The sequence below is a fragment of the Pelmatolapia mariae genome, linkage group LG1 (assembly GCF_036321145.2).
Source record: "Pelmatolapia mariae isolate MD_Pm_ZW linkage group LG1, Pm_UMD_F_2, whole genome shotgun sequence".
NCBI classification, from domain to species: Eukaryota; Metazoa; Chordata; class Actinopteri; order Cichliformes; family Cichlidae; genus Pelmatolapia; species Pelmatolapia mariae.
The window spans coordinates 29,464,736-29,483,186 of NC_086227.1; the positions used below are offsets into that span (position 1 = coordinate 29,464,736).

Here is an 18,451-nt window from a genome sequence, read left to right on the forward strand (position 1 = left end):
AAAAAATATTGGTCGACATGCTACATTTTTCCACCAGTAGGAAAGAGGTGGCTATTTTTTTTCTTCAGTGTTTTTGCGCTGTCCATAGAAAATGCTTTAAAAACAAAAACACACAAAATGAGACAATAGTATTTAGAAAAAAGGCTTATATATATATTTTTTTATCTTAACTCTGGATTTAGTGGTCTGTCATTAAAATTTAAAAACCGGTGTATACTTTGAAGTCTGAACTTTCAACACAGGCTGAAATAGAGACTCAGCATGGCTGCAGCTTATTGGAGCTTAAAGTCATCTTAAATCAGTTATGTGATTTGGAGGTGCGGTGTGTCCGTGGACCCCAAAAGGTTAATAACACTCACCTTTATTCCATTTCCAGAGTGCACCAACCAACCACCTGTGTGAAATAGGGCTGGGTATTGTCACTGATTTCTAGGATCGATTTGATTCCAATTCACAAGGTCCTGATTCAATTCGATCCACGATTTTGATTCGATTTGAATTGGGGAAATTTTGTCTCAGACAGTCAGAAATATTATAATTCTGATCATTTATCAGTACTGACACTTGTGAGACTTCATCAGAGGTCTAAGCATCACAGCAGATGCCAAAGTACCATGTCAAAGTGAGGATAAAACAGAAAAACATTAAGGAGATTTTTGTGGCCTGGCTTTTTATAGCAGATATCCTTAAAAATATTCTGCAGTAGAACAAAAACAAAAGAAAACTATGCATCAACATATGAACATTACCTGATGCTGCTGAAGTGAAGCAGAGCAAAGTTACAGAGGTTTGATTAAGGAGGTCATTAAAAAAAAACACTGGCCGACAGCGCTGTACACAACGGTAGACTGGTGGGTAATAAGCAAGCGAATAATGCAGAAAATTGTGATTTTTAGATGAGAAACTGTTCTTAAAGTACACTTAGAGAGAGAGAGAGAGCTGTGCAGGAAGTGTGATTTTATTGTGGTGGAAGCAAAACAGCAAAAGTAAGAGGAAATTATGCAATATATTCAGTTTTAGAATTTATATTCACTGTTAACTGTAACTACTAAGTGTTAATGCTATCTTATTTTAATAAACAACACTGTCATATGCAAAACTAGGGTAGCACTTGAGGTGGCAAGAGATCATTTTAGGATGGCACATGCCACCCCATGCCATCCTTCTAGATCCACCCCTGCCCTGGACCCGGTTCTTCCTGTGGAAAGGGAGTTCTTCCGCCCCAACATTACCAAGAGCTTGCTTAAGTGGGATTGCTGGATGATGGGGTTGTAGGGTCTTTATCTTAAAACGTCTCGCGACAGTTGTTGATACGGGTTTGCACTATATGAATAAAACTGAATTTAATCGCTTTAGCGTAAGTCGTCACCTCGTGGCGTCTTCGTAAAAACAGAGGAAATAAAACAAAGCGCACATGTGGCTGCTGGCTCCGCCTCCGCCACGTGACAATGAGCTGGCTGAGTCAGCCGGCTCGTCATGCAGCGTCAGTCTGGAGTCGCACAATTATGAAAAAGCAACCTTCCGTTGGAGCTGCACCCGAAGCGGATCTCTCCAACGTCTACCGGGCTTTCCTTCCAAGGCTAACTGAGAGTACCGCTGATAGATGGATAAAAGCCACGACAGAGCTCTTCCTGAGTCTCAACGGTGAAGAGAATGGTATGTGAAGCTCTCCAGGTGGTCAGCTGCCACCCCTGGGTTTTATGGTCTGGTTAAATTGGCGCGGAGGATCATCGTGACTGATCGAGGTTTGAGTGGCAGGTTCCCCCCAATGCATGCTGTCTCCTGCCTGGTCAGGTACCCAGCTGGGGTCGCGGTGACGTTTTGCCGTTTTTTTCCCCCTTTAATCACTGCATGGCTGTTGAGTTGACACAATGTAACGTGAAGGTAGTGTGCGAAGAGCGCACAGTGACACATCGTCTAGCAAAGAAAACTCCAAATCACACACGGGCGTAACGTTAGCAGGCTAAATAGCTAGCTCGCTAGCGCTATACAAAGCTAACAAGCTAGTGGAGCAGCAGCAGCGGTAGCTGGCCGATATGAGCAACGCTGTCTTTGAGCTTTTCTTCACCTCACGATCATTTAGACCTGATAATAGCAGCTAGCACTTGTTTAAGACGTTTCCTTTAGCTGTCTCAGATGTCAGACAAGACACGCTGTCATTACCACCAACAAGTCAATGCCACCCCGAGTGGCTGGCAAGTCTGCGCAGACGTGCCAGCGTCAGGAAAAGTAAAGTGGTGCTGAAATGCTCATTTTATTAGCTCAGGTTTTGGTGAAACGCCTGTATTTCTGCTCATGTTGGGCTGGACCTGAACGTTTCAGGCCTGTTGCAGTCATTGTTGTGGTTTAACTCCTGGAGAGAGTCAGAGAGACAGGGAGGAAAAAATAAACTGGAATTGGTTTAAACAACTGGGTTCGAGCCGAGCGCGTGCGCGACGACTATTAAAAAGTCGTCATCAATGGAGTGTCGATTCTAGGATTCACCATGGCAACGGTAGAGGAGAATGATGTCCTTGGTAACGTCCGCTGGACTTATATCTGTTTGCGTATTTCTCTGAATATACTCGTAGTGTTTTTCGTGCGTTTAAAACCTACAGGGGCCCTCCAGAAAGTATTAGGGTCACATAAAAAATATTTGATTGTCATTCCACCTATACAGGGAAATTGTATGTTATCTTAATTCAGACATCGGGAAAAAAAGACTTAAATAATATACAACAACAATATACAAGATATTTCACTTTTACATTCTATGAGCATTGATTGCCAGATTGATTCTCTTAAAAAATGTGTTTATTGTTTTTATGTCCTGGATCGTCTGCTAGCCTACGCTCAAACAGAAAGTGTCCAGTGTGGGATTCATCTTATATGATGATCCTGTCGGTTTTTTTGAGGTAATGGGAACCGTAAAGATCTTCTAAGGAGGGCATCTGATGATCTGCTCAAACCCTTTCGTCTTTGCAACTGAAGCTGTCAGAGTAGACACACACACAGTATGTTAATATGCCCTCTTTGGAGCAGACATAGAAGGACATAAGCAGTTTTTGGGTAAGGTGGCTCTTTCTGGGGATCATCACGAAGTAAAGTATGTGTTGTTTGTTTTTCAGCTTTACTCTCAGATTTTCTGCTTTATTTTCAAAATGCAAATAAAATATTTTTTTTAATATTTTATCGTAATGAGACTCTAATACTCCGTTTGAGGGTTTTGGCCTTTCACCAAAGAAAAATCACCAGGATTGTGATTAAAATATATTTAATCAGCATTTTCTTAAAGTCAAGTTTAATTTACCGAACTTAAACACATCTTTATTGTTAAAATGCCAATGATAAAAGGAAAACATTGTCTTCTGTTTGCCAGAAAAACGCTATAAAATTGTCAGTCCTACACACCCTAAAATACTGTTAACATGTTAATTACAATTCTGTATTTTTTATATTAAGTATTTAATGATTGGACTGCAGTATTAATAATAAGCCTGTTAAATTATACTTTCACACCGTCAGCAGTATTGAAAGTTTCCTTCCTGGTTTTTGCTACAGCGCCAGTCTTGCTTTTACCTTTATTACATTTTTTTTAAGTTCCTCATATTTGTATCTCCTTCTTTTTGTAAGGAGAAAAATAATCTACACCAGGGATGGGCAATTATATTTTCCAACGGGCCACATCAGAAACTGGAACTGTTGTACTGTGTAAGTTTACAAAGAGATAATATTGTTAAGCTGAAGTCAATTCTGCTCAGTATTATTGGTCCGACCCTCCAGAACAGTCCCGAATTCTTGTGTGGTTTCTTGGGAAAATGAATTGCCCATCCATGTTTGTGATTTTCATCTTATTGCGCATTAAAACATGTTATGACTTATTAAAATAATACACCTTTATGTGACTACCTAACATGATACAGATGTTTATGATTAGTGATGTCAGATATCGGAAATTCTGTTTTGGAAATGTTAAACTTTCTTCTGTTTCAGGCCCCTGGTATATTGACAGAATCTCCACCTGTCTATATATAAATACACAAGAGCTGCCTTAAGCTGGGCTTACACTGTGCGATTTTTGGCCCAGTTTGAACCGATTTTTGAGTTGTGCGACCATTTTGGTGATCGGCCCGAGTTTGGCCTTCATCGTGCGTTGTGCATCGTGTAGTATACGTGGGGTAACGAGAAGCGATTAACACCTCACGACCAGCTCCAGATCATCAATCGCTTGGTCGTGAGGATTTCAAACAGGTTTGAAATTCTCGCGACCGTCGTGAGCGTGTCACCGCAGCCGCTCACACTGCGCACGCGCAAACACAAATGTCGGTGAAAAAGACGGAGTAGCACGGCAGTGCAGCGTGTGATCTGGACACAAGCGATGGAGACACAACTTGCAGAACTTTGGAAAGCTCATCCGAGCCTTTTTGATGTGGCCTCACAAAATTATCACGACCACAACAACCGTGAAAATAGTTGGATTTACATTGCTGTTCTATCACAGCTGCCTGATCAATGTTTTTCATTAGCAGTTTAGCAAAGTTGATGGTGGTGGTGGTGTGAGTCTGTGTGAGTGAAAGATAGAGAGGGAGAGCGAGCGACAGAATTTCTGTTATAACCTTCATTTTATGGATGCACAGTGTGAGCACTCAGGTCGCATCAGAGCAGGGTGTGTATATATATGAAAAGCAAACAAACAAAGAAAAATTGTTGTCGTGTCAAAGGTGGTCTAATGTAATGGCTAAACATTATACCATATTTTTTTGTATTCAGCTTTCCATACTCAGCTTTGATTATTATGACTACACCATTTGAGTACTTACAGTAAACCTCATGTAGTCATAGTTGTTAGTTTAAAATATACTCAAAACAGTGAGTTTAAATTTGTAGGTAGGTGATTTGAAACAATGACTTTGCTATACTCTGAGAACAGTGTAAAATTAAAGATCTAATTATCTAGATAAATTAAGTGTGAGGGGAAAACTGTAATGTTCACTTAGCTCTTAATGAGCGTCTCAAAATTCTCTCTTGATATAATGTAATGCAAATTAATTTGGCTTTGCACACATCATGTCCGACAGCTGCTGATTTGATAAAGAAGACCTTCCAGCAAGCAGGCTGAGTGTTTTACCTCTTTTTGGAATGAAAAAACATAGTTTTCTGCATTTTGTCATCAACAAAACCAAGAGTTTTCACTGAACGTGCTCTCTGGAATGCTCCCTGAAGACTTGCCCAAACATGTGTTTGCAAGTTGTATTTTTTCCTGTCTGTAAAACCACGACCTCCCTTTTTTCCAAGAACTTGATGGTACTTCTCGTACTTTTCCCGTGAAACAGAATGACGGTTCAGGGTGGATGTAAAGAGAAGAAGTGAAGCAGAAACAGCTGTGAATTAGCCTTGTCCATAGTTTTGTTGGTACTCAGAAGGGAACATTGACTATATCAACACAGATATGCTATGTCCTTAGATCTTACCTGTGTGAGACTGGTTTAGTTTAGGAGTCATTGAAATGGTTAAAAATGTCATCCACGATTTATAAGCATCCATGTTACATCTACTTTTATCTACTTTTATTTATCTACTTTTATTAATAATAGTTTTTTTTATATATATATCTACACTGCAGCTGTCTTTAACTTGTAAGTTTTTTTTGTATAGACTGCTTGATGTCCAGTATTGCAGGAAATAGTCTGGTGAATTCACTACTAGTTAGTGGTCATCTTCTTAAACCAGACTATTTTCAAATGTAGGACCAAAGCTAAAGTGAAACATTTCTCCTCCATGTTAGAAAGCACAACTTAAGGCATTGTCTCGTCCTGATTCTACTGATATTTTAGAGCTTTGTGCAAAAGCAGCTTGAGATTATAGTAGACTGTAGTGTGTCTTTTACCCTTTACTTTCCTCAGTGTTGGCCTGAGCAGGTCACACGCTCCAGCTTACCTCTAGATGATGGATTCTGCTGTGCTGCTACTCTAAACAGTGTGATTGTAACTGTTGGTTTGAAACAAATGCCATTTCATTATAGACGTGAGCTCAATCTGTGATAGAGTTTTGTTATTGCTAGTTACAGACTCTTACGTAAAGTTAGGTGGTTTAACTTTAGCTTTACTTCAGTTTTGGCTTAGAGCTGGTAGAAAATGCTTTTGCGTCACTTTGTTATGGTCTGCAATAGACTCGAGCTGTATTTGTGTTACTGCATGTGTGTTTGAGTCTGCTGACTGACTTTTGAGTTTATCTCACACTACATTTGCACCACACACACACAAGCCCATTTGAAGATGGCAGATAAAGTTTTTTCCACTGGCACAGCACTGTGCAGGGTTTTCAAACTCAGAAATGGTAGCTGTTGGGTCTGTTCCCACAAACCCCGCTAGCTCTAGAGACTTATTTACCATGAAAGAAAACAAGGCAACAGCGTTCGATCGATTACTTGCGCAAGGGAGGCCTTTGGTCAAGAACCAGCTCTTGGAGCTCACGCTCCTAACCTGTCTCCAGCCCAAAGTCCTTCAAAGAGCAGCTTCCCTCGCAGCTATTTATTGAGAGACAGTTCACACAATAGTTTACAACACGTACCTCCCCTCTTAACCCCCCTTGGTTACAAAGACGAGGCACTGTGTGTGTTTGTGTGTGTGTGTGTGTGTGTGTATGTGTGTGTGTAGGTAGGTGTGTGTGTGTGTGTGTGTGTGTGTGTGTGTATGTAGGTGCCCTCCTGCTGATCAAAGGGTCATAAACCCTAAAAGCAGGGGGAACATCCTTGGTCATAAAGAGGGTAGTCTCCCCCACACCCAATGTATGGTTTACCATAGGTAACACAGTGAAACCATACAAAGGGCAGGAAGCTCTACCAAACATCAAACAGACCTCCACAAGGATGTTCCCTGTGATAAAACACTTCAGCCTCACAGTTAAACAATGTAGAAATGGATGGCAAGCATAAAAATGACAAACATTTAAGAATCCACTCTAACAGTAGCAGTCACAACTTGTGAATTTTTGTGAATGGAGTGTTTCTCTGTAGTATCCAGCTGACTGCTTTCACTCATGTCACTTGTACAGCTTGTGGTCCATTTCTGACTTGTGGGTGCTCCAGAGTTCCCCGAAAGAACTGCAAGACAGTTATGTTTTTACTTGTACAGCACGCTCTTTATTTATTTACAGTGGCTTGCAAAAGTATTCGGCCCCCTTGAAGTTTCCCACATTTTGTCACATGACAGCCACAAACATGAATCAATTTTATTGGAATTCCACATGACAGACCAATACAAAGTGGTGTACACGTGAGAAATGGAACGAAAATCAGACATGATTCCAAACATTTTCTACAAATAAATAACTGCAAAGTGGGGTGTGCGTAATTATTCAGCCCCCTGAGTCAATACTTTGTAGAACCACCTTTTGCTGCAATTCCAGCTGCCAGTCTATTAGGGTATGTCTCTACCAGCTTTGCACATCTACAGACTGAAATCCTTGCCCATTCTTCTTTGCAAAACAGCTCCAGCTCAGTCAGATTAGATGGACAGCGTTTGTGAACAGCAGTTTTCAGATCTTGCCACAGATTCTCGATTGGATTTAGATCTGGACTTTGACTGGGCCATTCTAACACATGGATATGTTTTGTTTTAAACCATTCCATTGTTGCCCTGGCTTTATGTTTAGGGTCGTTGTCCTGCTGGAAGGTGAACCTCCGCCCCAGTCTCAAGTCTTTTGCAGACTCCAAGAAGTTTTCTTCCAAGATTGCCCTGTATTTGGCTCCATCCATCTTCCCATCAACTCTGACCAGCTTCCCTGTCCCTGCTGAAGAGAAGCACCCCCAGAGCATGATGCTGCCACCACCATATTTGACAGTGGGGATGGTGTGTTCAGAGTGATGTGCAGTGTTAGTTTTCCGCCACACATAGCGTTTTGCATTTTGGTCTCATCTGACCAGAGCACCTTCTTCCACATGTTTGCTGTGTCCCCCACATGGCTTGTGGCAAACTGCAAACGGGACTTCTTATGGTTTTCTGTTAACAATGGCTTTCTTCTTGCCACTCTTCCATAAAGGCCAACTTTGTGCAGTGCACGACTAATAGTTGTCCTATGGACAGATTCCCCCACCTGAGCTGTAGATCTCTGCAGCTCGTCCAGAGTCACCATGGGCCTCTTGGCTGCATTTCTGATCAGCGCTCTCCTTGTTCGGCCTGTGAGTTTAGGTGGACGGCCTTGTCTTGGTAGGTTTACAGTTGTGCCATACTCCTTCCATTTCTGAATGATGGCTTGAACAGTGCTCCGTGGGATGTTCAAGGCTTGGGAAATCTTTTTGTAGCCTAAGCCTGCTTTACATTTCTCAATAACTTTATCCCTGACCTGTCTGGTGTGTTCTTTGGACTTCATGGTGTTGTTGCTCCCAATATTCTCTTAGACAACCTCTGAGGCCGTCACAGAGCAGTTGTGGATCTGTTTTGCAAAGAAGAATGGGCAAGAATTTCAGTCTCTAGATGTGCAAAGCTGGTAGAGACATACTCTAAAAGACTGGCAGCTGGAATTGCAGCAAAAGGTGGTTCTACAAAGTATTGACTCAGGGGGCTGAATAATTACGCACACCCCACTTTGCAGTTATTTATTTGTAGAAAATGTTTGGAATCATGTATGATTTTTGTTCCATTTCTCACGTGTACACCACTTTGTATTGGTCTTTCACGTGGAATTCCAATAAAATTGATTCATGTTTGTGGCTGTAATGTGACAAAATGTGGGAAAGTTCAAGGGGGCCGAATACTTTTGCAAGCCACTGTATTTATTGGCTTTTAATACACCATTACCTTGGCACTGTCCCTACTCTTGTTTCTGCTTAAACCGTAGTTTTCAAAGGTTCGCATAGCTGTCTGCATCAGATGTTGAGAAGGAAAACCATCACATGCTTTAGTGAACTAGGTAATACAGCTTTCTGGATGCAGCACTCAGGAGGCTAGCCTGATGCTACCCCTATATCCGCCCCATGCAGTGCAGTCTTTCAGAGCTTTGCCCCAGAGGGCATGAATGTGTGAGCTGTTGAGCTGTCACACTTTGGTCTCATGACTGTTTGTACTTTTGTGTGCTGCTTTCCGGCAATCTTATCTGAAGGCTTTAATGAACCTGTTCTCTTCATTTTAATAGTCTTTTATAGGCCAAGTTCTTGGAACAATAACATATGGCAAGGATTGCAAATTGATAAGAGCTGTCATAGTTAAAATAAATGTCCCGTATTGTGCTTCTCTTTTAATTGAACCAATATATGATAACAGATTTTCAGATAACCACATTGTAACCCTTTTGATTGGGTCAGTTGTTTTAGCAGACTGTATAGTATCTGGGGCTAAACGCGGACATTTTAGTGATTCGTGTTATAGAAAGATGTGCAAAAATAAAGTCTCTTTTTTCTGGAGGAAATTTACAGCTCCATTTTTATTTTACACATAACGATAAGCTATTTCATATGATTATCCAGACTTAAGAGTGATGCTGGCTGCAGGGTAAAAGCTGTTTCTTAGTCTGCTTATCCATGATTTGTTGGACTTGTAGCACTTGAAAAAGTGATGAGTCTCTGAGAATATTGATGGTTCTTACTAGGCAGCAGAATAAATCAGACTATATACTATACTATATTATTATATTTATTTATTTATTTAATTTTTTTTTGTCCCAGGCAAAACCATATCACCTAATCCTCGTGATATCTTTGAACCACTCTCACTGTGTAACATAAAACCACTGTTTTAGAGCCATGGCTTTTGTAATGATCCTACAACCAAAGATGGCCTGCAACAAATTTTCATTGTCAGAAACTTAGGATGACATCTCACCTTGTGACTGCTACAACAAATGTATTAAATAAATGAAATCCAATAAATGTTGGAAGCCTTGTTTGTATGGTATGACCTCATGACTGCGTCATTGAGATTATGAAATGGAAACCAATATTTGAGGAATTTCAGTCATATGTTGTAGCATATGATTCAGTGTGCGATGCTCTTTTACTCACACATACCGCACCTAAGGATGGGAATCAAGAACCAGTTCTTGTAGAGATCCAGTTCCCAGTACTCTAATTCCTTGGAAGCGTTACTCTGCTTGCTTATTGATCCCCCTGATTGGTTCTTGCACACTCACTACGATCAGTTGATATCAGTTTGTGTGTTGGAGGAGGAAACTAGTGGCGCAGTCTCCAGTGTGGATATGGACAGTACTCTTACTTTTATTGCACAAAAGAATGAGAGCACGATGGTAAAGTGTAGTCTGCTCCAGGACAGAAGCAGCTGCATTATACGGTTAACACAACTTCAGCTCTTCGCAAACACCTGCAGACAGCATGCTAACGCTAAGCTAGCCAAGTGAGACAGTGTTTCAGATTATTTTACAGAGTAACATGAAAGTAATGTTACGAGTACTATAACAAATGTCTTTCTCCTGGGTGTAATTAAGTAACGTACTGCATTACTTTTAAGAAAAATGTTCTGTGTAATAATTACTCAAGCAATGACTCTAACACTAATCACAACAAAGAGGGGAAATACCTCCGACATGCATAAGCATTTAACCACGCAGCATGTAGTTGATTTGCACAAACTTAATGTCTTTGATATGCTGCTTAGAGATGGTGGTGAATCTCAAAGTGGAGCTGATAAGGGAATCGATAAGTGATATCAATAATGGAATTGGAATTGCTAAATTCTTATCAATTCCTATCACTACTCGCACATAACACATTGTATCCAGATTTATTAGATCTGTGTTGCGCATCGTGTCTTGCGTTACATTGCTAAAATTGCAGACTGTAGTTGCCTTCAACAGCAGCACAGATGCTGCAGCTGGAGCTGGGAATAAAAGCTGACAAAGTGATGCAGGCTTATCAGCAGCGCTGCTTTTAAGGTACAAGTAGAGCCGACTATAATTAAATTGATGTACTCCATAAAATCTATGTGTTGCCTACGTTATCTCACGTTGTGTATGACAACTTTAACACTGCCATGGTTGTAACTGCAGGAAAAAGACTGAGATGGAATCAAGTAAAGAAAAGAGGACAAGAAGCACTCGCCTCTCTTAAAAGATCAAGACGTTAATACCAGAAAGATTTCAAAATAACTAGATAAAAAAAAATAAAATGAAATAAAAGCAAACTTCTTGTTCCTCTTTATTGTTTTTGATTGTAAAGAAGGTCTGTTATGCTCATTTCCAGATGCTCCTTGATTGATTCTTTTTTTTTTAAATATACTGGAGTGGCTTTGCATAATTCACAGTTCAAAATAACCATAATTTACACTGGGCACCTCAGAACCCACTGTGTTTTTACTCCTCTTCCTTTAAGCCAGCTGTCTTCTGATTGGCTGCCTGACAAGGCCATATTGGGGATATCTGCTTTCGTTGGTGTCATACAGAGCCAAGAGGAGATGGGGGGGGAAAAATCCTCTCAAAGTTGTAACTTTTTGCTGATCTGGATTTTCCTGCCCTATCCTGCTCTGGCTGTATTTAATGTGAAAATCTGCCACTGTAACAATGGACAAAAAATAAAAAAAAGAATAATGGCAAAAAAAATCTATACAATTTCAGATTTTTGAAGACGGCATGGGAGGAAGAGCTTGGTTTGCTAATTGGAGATGAGGTGTGGGAGAGGAGTCTGTGTAGGATCCATTCTTGTTCTATAAATGCAAGGCATCAGTTAATTCAATTCAAAGTGCTTCACAGACTTCATTATTGAAAAACTAAATTGCAAAGGATTTTTTTCCTTCTATTAGTCCAATATGCGATAAACTTGGACAAGGTTCTCTTACTCATTTATTTTGGACTTGCCCCAAATTGTACAACTATTGGTTGGACATCTTTAAATGTTTTTCTGATATGTACAACTGCACATTAGAGCCGGACCCAATAACTGCATTGTTTGGATCTTCCTCTTCCCTTTTACATCTCAGCTCTGCTGCACAAACGACAATTTTGTTTGGAATGGTAATTGCTAAGACAGTTATCTTGACTCTCTGGAAGTCTGACATTGTACCTCAGTTCAAAATGTGGCTGACAGAACTGACTGCTCTACTGCATATGGAGAGAATTAGGTGTACATTAGAGGACAAACTTAGTAAGTTTTTTGTAATGTATGGCAGCCATTTTTAGATCATGTATTAAAACAAAGTTCTCTTTGCTCGATAATTCAGTCTACCACCCTAGCGTTTTATTTTTGTTTCTTGCCAGTGTTGAAGTAGTGTCTTTGTTGATGCAGTGTAATTTTTTGCCTTATTTGTGGGTTTTTTGCCCTTGCTGTTGTGTTGTCTGTTTTTTTTTCTTTTTCTTTTTTTTCTTTATATCAAAAATCTTAATAAACATATTAAAAAAAATAAAATTCAGATTTTTAAATGTCCTGTCCCTACAAACGTCCGTTTCATATGTAGAATGACGTAAATTAATAATTAGGTCTCAAGATTGTGTTGTGTGCCTTATGAGTTAATCACTTCAGAGATCAGTAGTCGGACAAAAAAAACCTCCATGAGAAGGCCTAAGCTCACTGTACCGTGGAGGATGCCCTAGATCTGATGAGTCACAGATCTGTGGCACAGTAGTAATTCTTGTTAAGGGAAGAAAAAAAAAATCACATCTTTGGGTTAAGTCTCTCAAATAAATTAACATTTTTTAATTGGCTTAAAGCCTGAACCATATTTATGTCTATTACAAATGGTGGGAAAGCTCTTGAAATCATATTTCTATCAGTACATTTGGTAACAGCTTCTTAAATCAAACATGGAAGAAAATAAAATGGCAATAATTAATCTAGGTCTTTCTGTTTGTTCTGAGAACAGCTCTTATATTTGCGCTGAAGTGCTGACCTCGTTGCTTCCACTCTTTCTAATGGGTAATAGAATTGCCAAGCCAGATGTTATCTCACCCTGTATTGCGTCACTCAGGGCCAGAGGAATGATGGGTTGACCAGCCAGCCTTGTAACATTGTTGGGAAAAAGGAGCAGGGGAGAGGAAGAGCTCAGCTGGCAAGATTTCTGGCTGAGGGGTGACAGATGGAAGATAAAGTGACAGTACACAATCAAATTTGTGTCTCTCCGCATTAACATATTAATTCCCCCAGTTGCACATAGCTGCCCATAAACAAAACTCACAGCATCTAACACTGCTGAGCTGAACAGGATAGAAAGGTGCTGGGTCAAATTTTCTGCGTGATCGGAGTTGTCATAAAAACCCGGGGCTCAGAAAGAAGCCAGAGAGGAAGAGGGAGGGAGCGAGGAAGTGGGAGAGTAAGAGTTGGTGTGTGTTTTTTGGCAGCGTCTGTGAAGCTCAAGTCTTTTGTTGCCTGACATTTTCAGGTACCATGGTTACAGGTTAGCAGTCTTGCTTTTATCTGGCTTATTAACCCTTTGTTAGATTGTACTGGATCAAAAAGACACCGGTTTCAGTGCATTCCTCCACACCACAGAAAGAGACCTCTGTTTATTCCTTAGGTGTGTCTCACATTTGTCACTAGTTCAGCAGATAGCGAGACTGAATTAGATGTCGAACACTGATTAGATGAGCGATTCTGTTAACCAGTGGGCAGTAAAGAGCAAATGACCTGCTGTGCAGGTAGAAGGTGAAGATGAAGTCATGCAGCAAAGTTCGTGAAATGTAAACCATAATCTTTCTACCATGTGGAAAAGTTTCAGTAAATATGGGGAATTGTGGCACCGTGCAATAAATATGGCTTTAATTTAAATGATTACAATTATAGTAAATGCCGTTATTAAAATAAGATAATCCAGATATACTGATTATTAGATGGCATTCTGTTTTGCATCGCATCCTCAATTTTGTTCACTCCCAACTAGGCTGGGACATGTTCAAGGCTCACTAATGTTGCGTCTTGCATGTGCCAACTCTGATGTCATCAAAGCCCTGAAGCCATTTATTCTAGTGGATGTGCAGTTTTCTCTCAACCGATGGGTGTGGAAACTCCCATCAGTACTGGTATAGGAGTAGAAGTCATTAATACATGAAGCAGTGTTATCGTGAAGGTGTTTACAAAATTGTTCCTGCATTGATTTTTTTTTTTTTAAATAAATGTGTTTGGAGGGGATTAGGCCAATAATAGTAGGAAAAAAAAATAATAGTGCATTTTATTTGAGGGCGCCTTTCAGAAACCCAAGGTCACCTTACAAAGAACAAAATTAACAAAAGGAACAGTAGTCATAAAATAAGTTAAAATTACAAAACAGAGCTTGACAACAGATAAAATCAGCATTAAAACGAATAAGCCAGTTTAAACAGATGTGTTTTGAGCTGTGTCTTAAATACGGAAATGGAGTCAAAATGGAAAAAAGTATTGACATCAGCTAGATTAAAACCAGAAACATTAAAAAGACGTGTTACTGAATAAACATTTATAGGCGAAAGGTGGTTGTCCTGCTCCTGGAGAGCCAATCAACACATGAGCTGGTCTTGTTTTTGTGCAGTTGGTGTTTGACAGTTTCAGCTATGAGGCGGCAGTCATATCGACTCCTTATTGTAGTAAAGATGCGGAGAACTGTGCTTATCTTTTTTTCTTGCCTTACTGTAACTGTAAAGATATTGCAACCGCCAGTATATGGTTGTGTGTTCTCTTATGATGCGTTATTGCTGCATTGCTGGCAGATATTAGACAATAGTCACTACTTTTGGTGGTGCTCATCACTTGAGGAAAAACTGAAAGCTAACCATCTTGTGGTGAAGAACAAATGACTCAAAGGGGGTAAGGTGTGTTTTAACTGTATATGAATACGTAGACAGGCAAAGCTTCCGGATCTAAAAAATGAAGCCAGTGCAGAAGCGTCTTAAACCTGCATTCTTGTAAATGCCAGCAGGGGGGGACTCCTGTAACAGCACGAATATAATAAAGAAGTGTGAGGAAAAGACAGTGTTATCTTTCTTCCATTCCCTCAATAAACTCTTACCTGATAATTGTATGGTGTCAGTCACTAGTTTCATTTTACAAATTTTGTTACCAGTTAGAGCTAAAAAAGAACAACAAAGCAGAGTTCACCTTGGAGCAGGTCTGCCTCGTTACTGCTGAATTGCTACTGCGAGCATCCAGCATCAAAACATAAAGATGGCGACAGGAGGAGGACTGAGGGAGTTAATTATACCCAATGGGTGGCATGATAGTCCTTCCATCATTTAAATACAGTCTTTTGAAAAATTGGTGGACAGTGGGGGAGGGATGCAAAGCCATTGCAGTAAATAACTACATAATTCATGCTCCTTTGCTGGGGTGTTTTTATGTTGTGCTGTGTTTTCCTGCTTTCTTGTAGACCAGTGCCATTGTTATCATGGCCAGCATGTTGTGATAGCCAACATATTTTCTTCCTTTTTAAAATGACAAATCTGAAGTGTTATAACGTGGAAAGACTGCTTCAAGCACTAACAATACTATTCTTCTAATTGGCTCACCAAATATCAAACCTACTATTTAACGTCATTGGATACAGTGGTTTAGCCTCCCATGACTGCCTGTAATTGCATGCTCTAAACCAGTGCTAAACATGGTTTTTCCTGGCTCAGCATGGGCCTTTGGGTGGCGACTATGCAAGTAAGCAAGATTTGTACATGTAGTTTGGCAAAGAGTCAGAATTACCTTAATTAAAAGAAGTCCAAGAATTTGTGGTTACCTTCTGTGTTTGATGTGATGACTAATGCTGCTCTTGTGTGTCTGTGTGTTAAATATAAAGATGGAGCCCAGAGCCAGGTGGCTTAGCAAAAAAGACTGAAAACAGATCAGGGGGTCAGCTCTGTCACGAGCGTTTATGCCTTAATAGATGTTATAATGTGTATTTATCTGTTTTCTAAAATCTTTTAACTGTTTGGGTCATACCTTAAGAACTGCGGGTCTAAATTTGGGGATTATTCCAACCATTAAGTGGCACCCACTTTTTATTTACCATCTTTAATAAGTGGTTTTGATAATTGTGGGTTGATCTACACTCTGTGGTTAGCAAAGGCTTCATGAAGACATTTGCCTAAAACCTGTATCCATACTAACAGTGAAGGTAATAATCCCACTACTGAGATAATAAATCCCCCCCCCCCCCCCCCCCCCCCCAAAAAAAAAGAAAACCCCTCAAAGGTTTTCTTACAGAAATCAGGATAAAATTTGAGAATAAATAAATAAAAGAATTCAGTGGTCAAAATTCAAAGTTTTGGTCTGTTAAGCAGCTTTTCTTTGATTCTTCTTTGATTTAAGACCTTTTGTCTTAGTGCAGGTTGTATTTTTCAGGCAGCAAATCTGTGCCGTCACTTTATTTCAGGTAGTGTCGCTTGATTATGACAAAAACCACATGGTGCGTTTGAAAAGTCAGAGAAGTCACACCAACTCTGACTTGCTAATCCAAGGTGTGTGTGTGTGTGTGTGTGTGTGTGTGTGTGTGTGTGTGTGCGTGAAGAGTTGTAAAACTGTATAACTTGTAATCTCGATTGCCTTTGTTGTGCAATTATTAAAAATAAAGCCACACAGGGGGAAAAAAACCAACTGGCTCTGTCTGAGCATGCTGCCAGGGGTAGGGCAGGATGACAGAGAAGGGCTATGGAAAAAAAAAATCTTATCATATTTTTTTCTTATCAGTCAATATAAGTATCTATCATGATAGAAATCAAATATGTTATTTCCTTTATGGTTAAAGGGTTCTTTTTACTCCTCACATGTGAAGATATAAGTTTAATTTTCTTAATCATATACAGTAAAATATTTATTTTCTGTTGAACATGAGAAATGTACTGTAAAATTGTACAACTATATTTTAACATAGGTGTTCATACATAATAAACTAAAATCTTAATTCCGAATAGGAAGAAGCTTCAATTGTTACACAAGAACACAAACTGGAAAACTAAATTCAATGGTAATTTCAAAGAAATCTGGAAAAAAAAGATCTCTCACTTACACACAAACAAACATCTTATTATTGTTATCATTATTATTGATAATGGTGGTTGAGTAACTATCTTGCTCGGGAGCAAAACATCACCTATTTTCCCCACTACTGTTGCTACTGAGCACAAGAGCCGATCTTGTGCTAGAATTGGTGGACAGTTTCTGACTTTTGCACACTTTGGATTTTACCAGCATTGTAACTCAAAGTAATGTTCATATCACCACTGTCAAAAGCTGTAGACCATTGTATCATTTTCTTCTCCCTGTGCAGGAGCTAGAGTGAAAGGAGAAAAGCCATATCGGATGACCTTTTTTCCCTTCTGCAGATAATTGAAGAGTGTTGCACAAGTAGTGACACAATAGTTTGATTTTTAACTGTAATGTGATAAATTTAGTAAACGAATATTACTGAATTACAGAAAATGGTAATGGGATAATGGTAACATGTTTCTTTGTAACTAAATACTGCTTGAGTGGTTGTCCCATACAGTCGTGAAAAAGTACACAGTCTTTCTATTCAAAGATTTTATGTACCAGCACATAATAATAGGATTTAAAATGATTTAAATACAACCTCAGGTGAACAACAGTGCATGATGTATTATACCACATCATTAGTCGACACAAAGGAAGCCAAAATGAAAAAGCAGTGTTAAAAAAACAAAACAAACAAAAAAAACAAACCCCTAACTCAAGCAATTAGTTGAAGTAAGCCTTTGCTTTAAGACTTTATCACTCTTTATCGCTCTTACATCATTGTGGAAACATTTGGGCCACTTTTCTTTTCAATATTGTTTCAGTTCATTGAGGTTTTTGTACAACTCCCTTAATATCCCTGCCACAGTATTTCAATTAGGTTTTGGTCTGCACTTTGACTGTACCATCACAACAACTTTATTATTTTCTCTTACACCATTCTGCTGTAGATTTGCTAGAGTGCTTTGATCATCGTCCTGTGGCATGTCCCAATTCGGGCCAAGCTTTAGCTGTTAGACAGATGCTGTCATATTTGACTCGAGACTATTTTGTTATACGGTCAATGACTGAAGTTACCCAGGTGCACCTTGTAGTGGTTGCAAAACAATCAAATTATAACCCCTCCACCATCATGCTTGACAGTTGGCATGAGGTGTTTACGCTGATACGTTGTTTAGTTTTTGCCAAATGTGTTGTCGTGCGTTACAGCCAAACATGTCTACTTTGGTCTTGTCCAGCGGACAGTTACGGGAGTCTTGTGGTTTGTTCACATGCAGTTTTGCAAACCTAAGCTGTGTTGCCATGTTCTTTTTAGAGAGAAGGTTTCTACTGGCAACCCTGCCCAACACCCTATAACTTGTTCAGTCTTTTTGTAATTATACTGCCACGACATTTAACATTTGTCATGCTAACCGAGGCCTGTAGAGTCTGAGATGTTGCTCTTGTTTTTGTTTTTTGTTTTTTTGTGCTGTTTCTCTGAAAATTGTCTCATTTTGGGTGAATTTCAACTCCTGGGAATATTAACAGCTGTCATGATTTTTTTTTTTCCCCACTAGAATGATGGACTTGATATTGTTTGGAAATTGCCTTATAATCCTTTACAGA

General features: G+C 39.5%; 1 protein-coding gene across 3 annotated transcripts in view; it reads left to right on the forward strand.

Annotated features, from left to right (window-relative positions):
- The first annotated feature begins 1,071 nt into the window (after positions 1-1,071).
- Positions 1,072-18,451, forward strand: part of trpm7 (transient receptor potential cation channel, subfamily M, member 7) — a 157,338-nt gene continuing 139,958 nt past the window's right edge. For 2 of the 3 annotated variants that reach the window (XM_063478250.1, XM_063478260.1), the window contains exon 1: positions 1,085-1,656. In XM_063478250.1, the coding sequence (XP_063334320.1) occupies positions 1,654-1,656 (3 nt within the window). In that variant the 5' untranslated portion in view covers positions 1,085-1,653. Of the gene's footprint in view, positions 1,657-18,451 lie in introns of all 3 variants that reach the window. The other variant, XM_063478277.1, reaches the window with a different exon arrangement.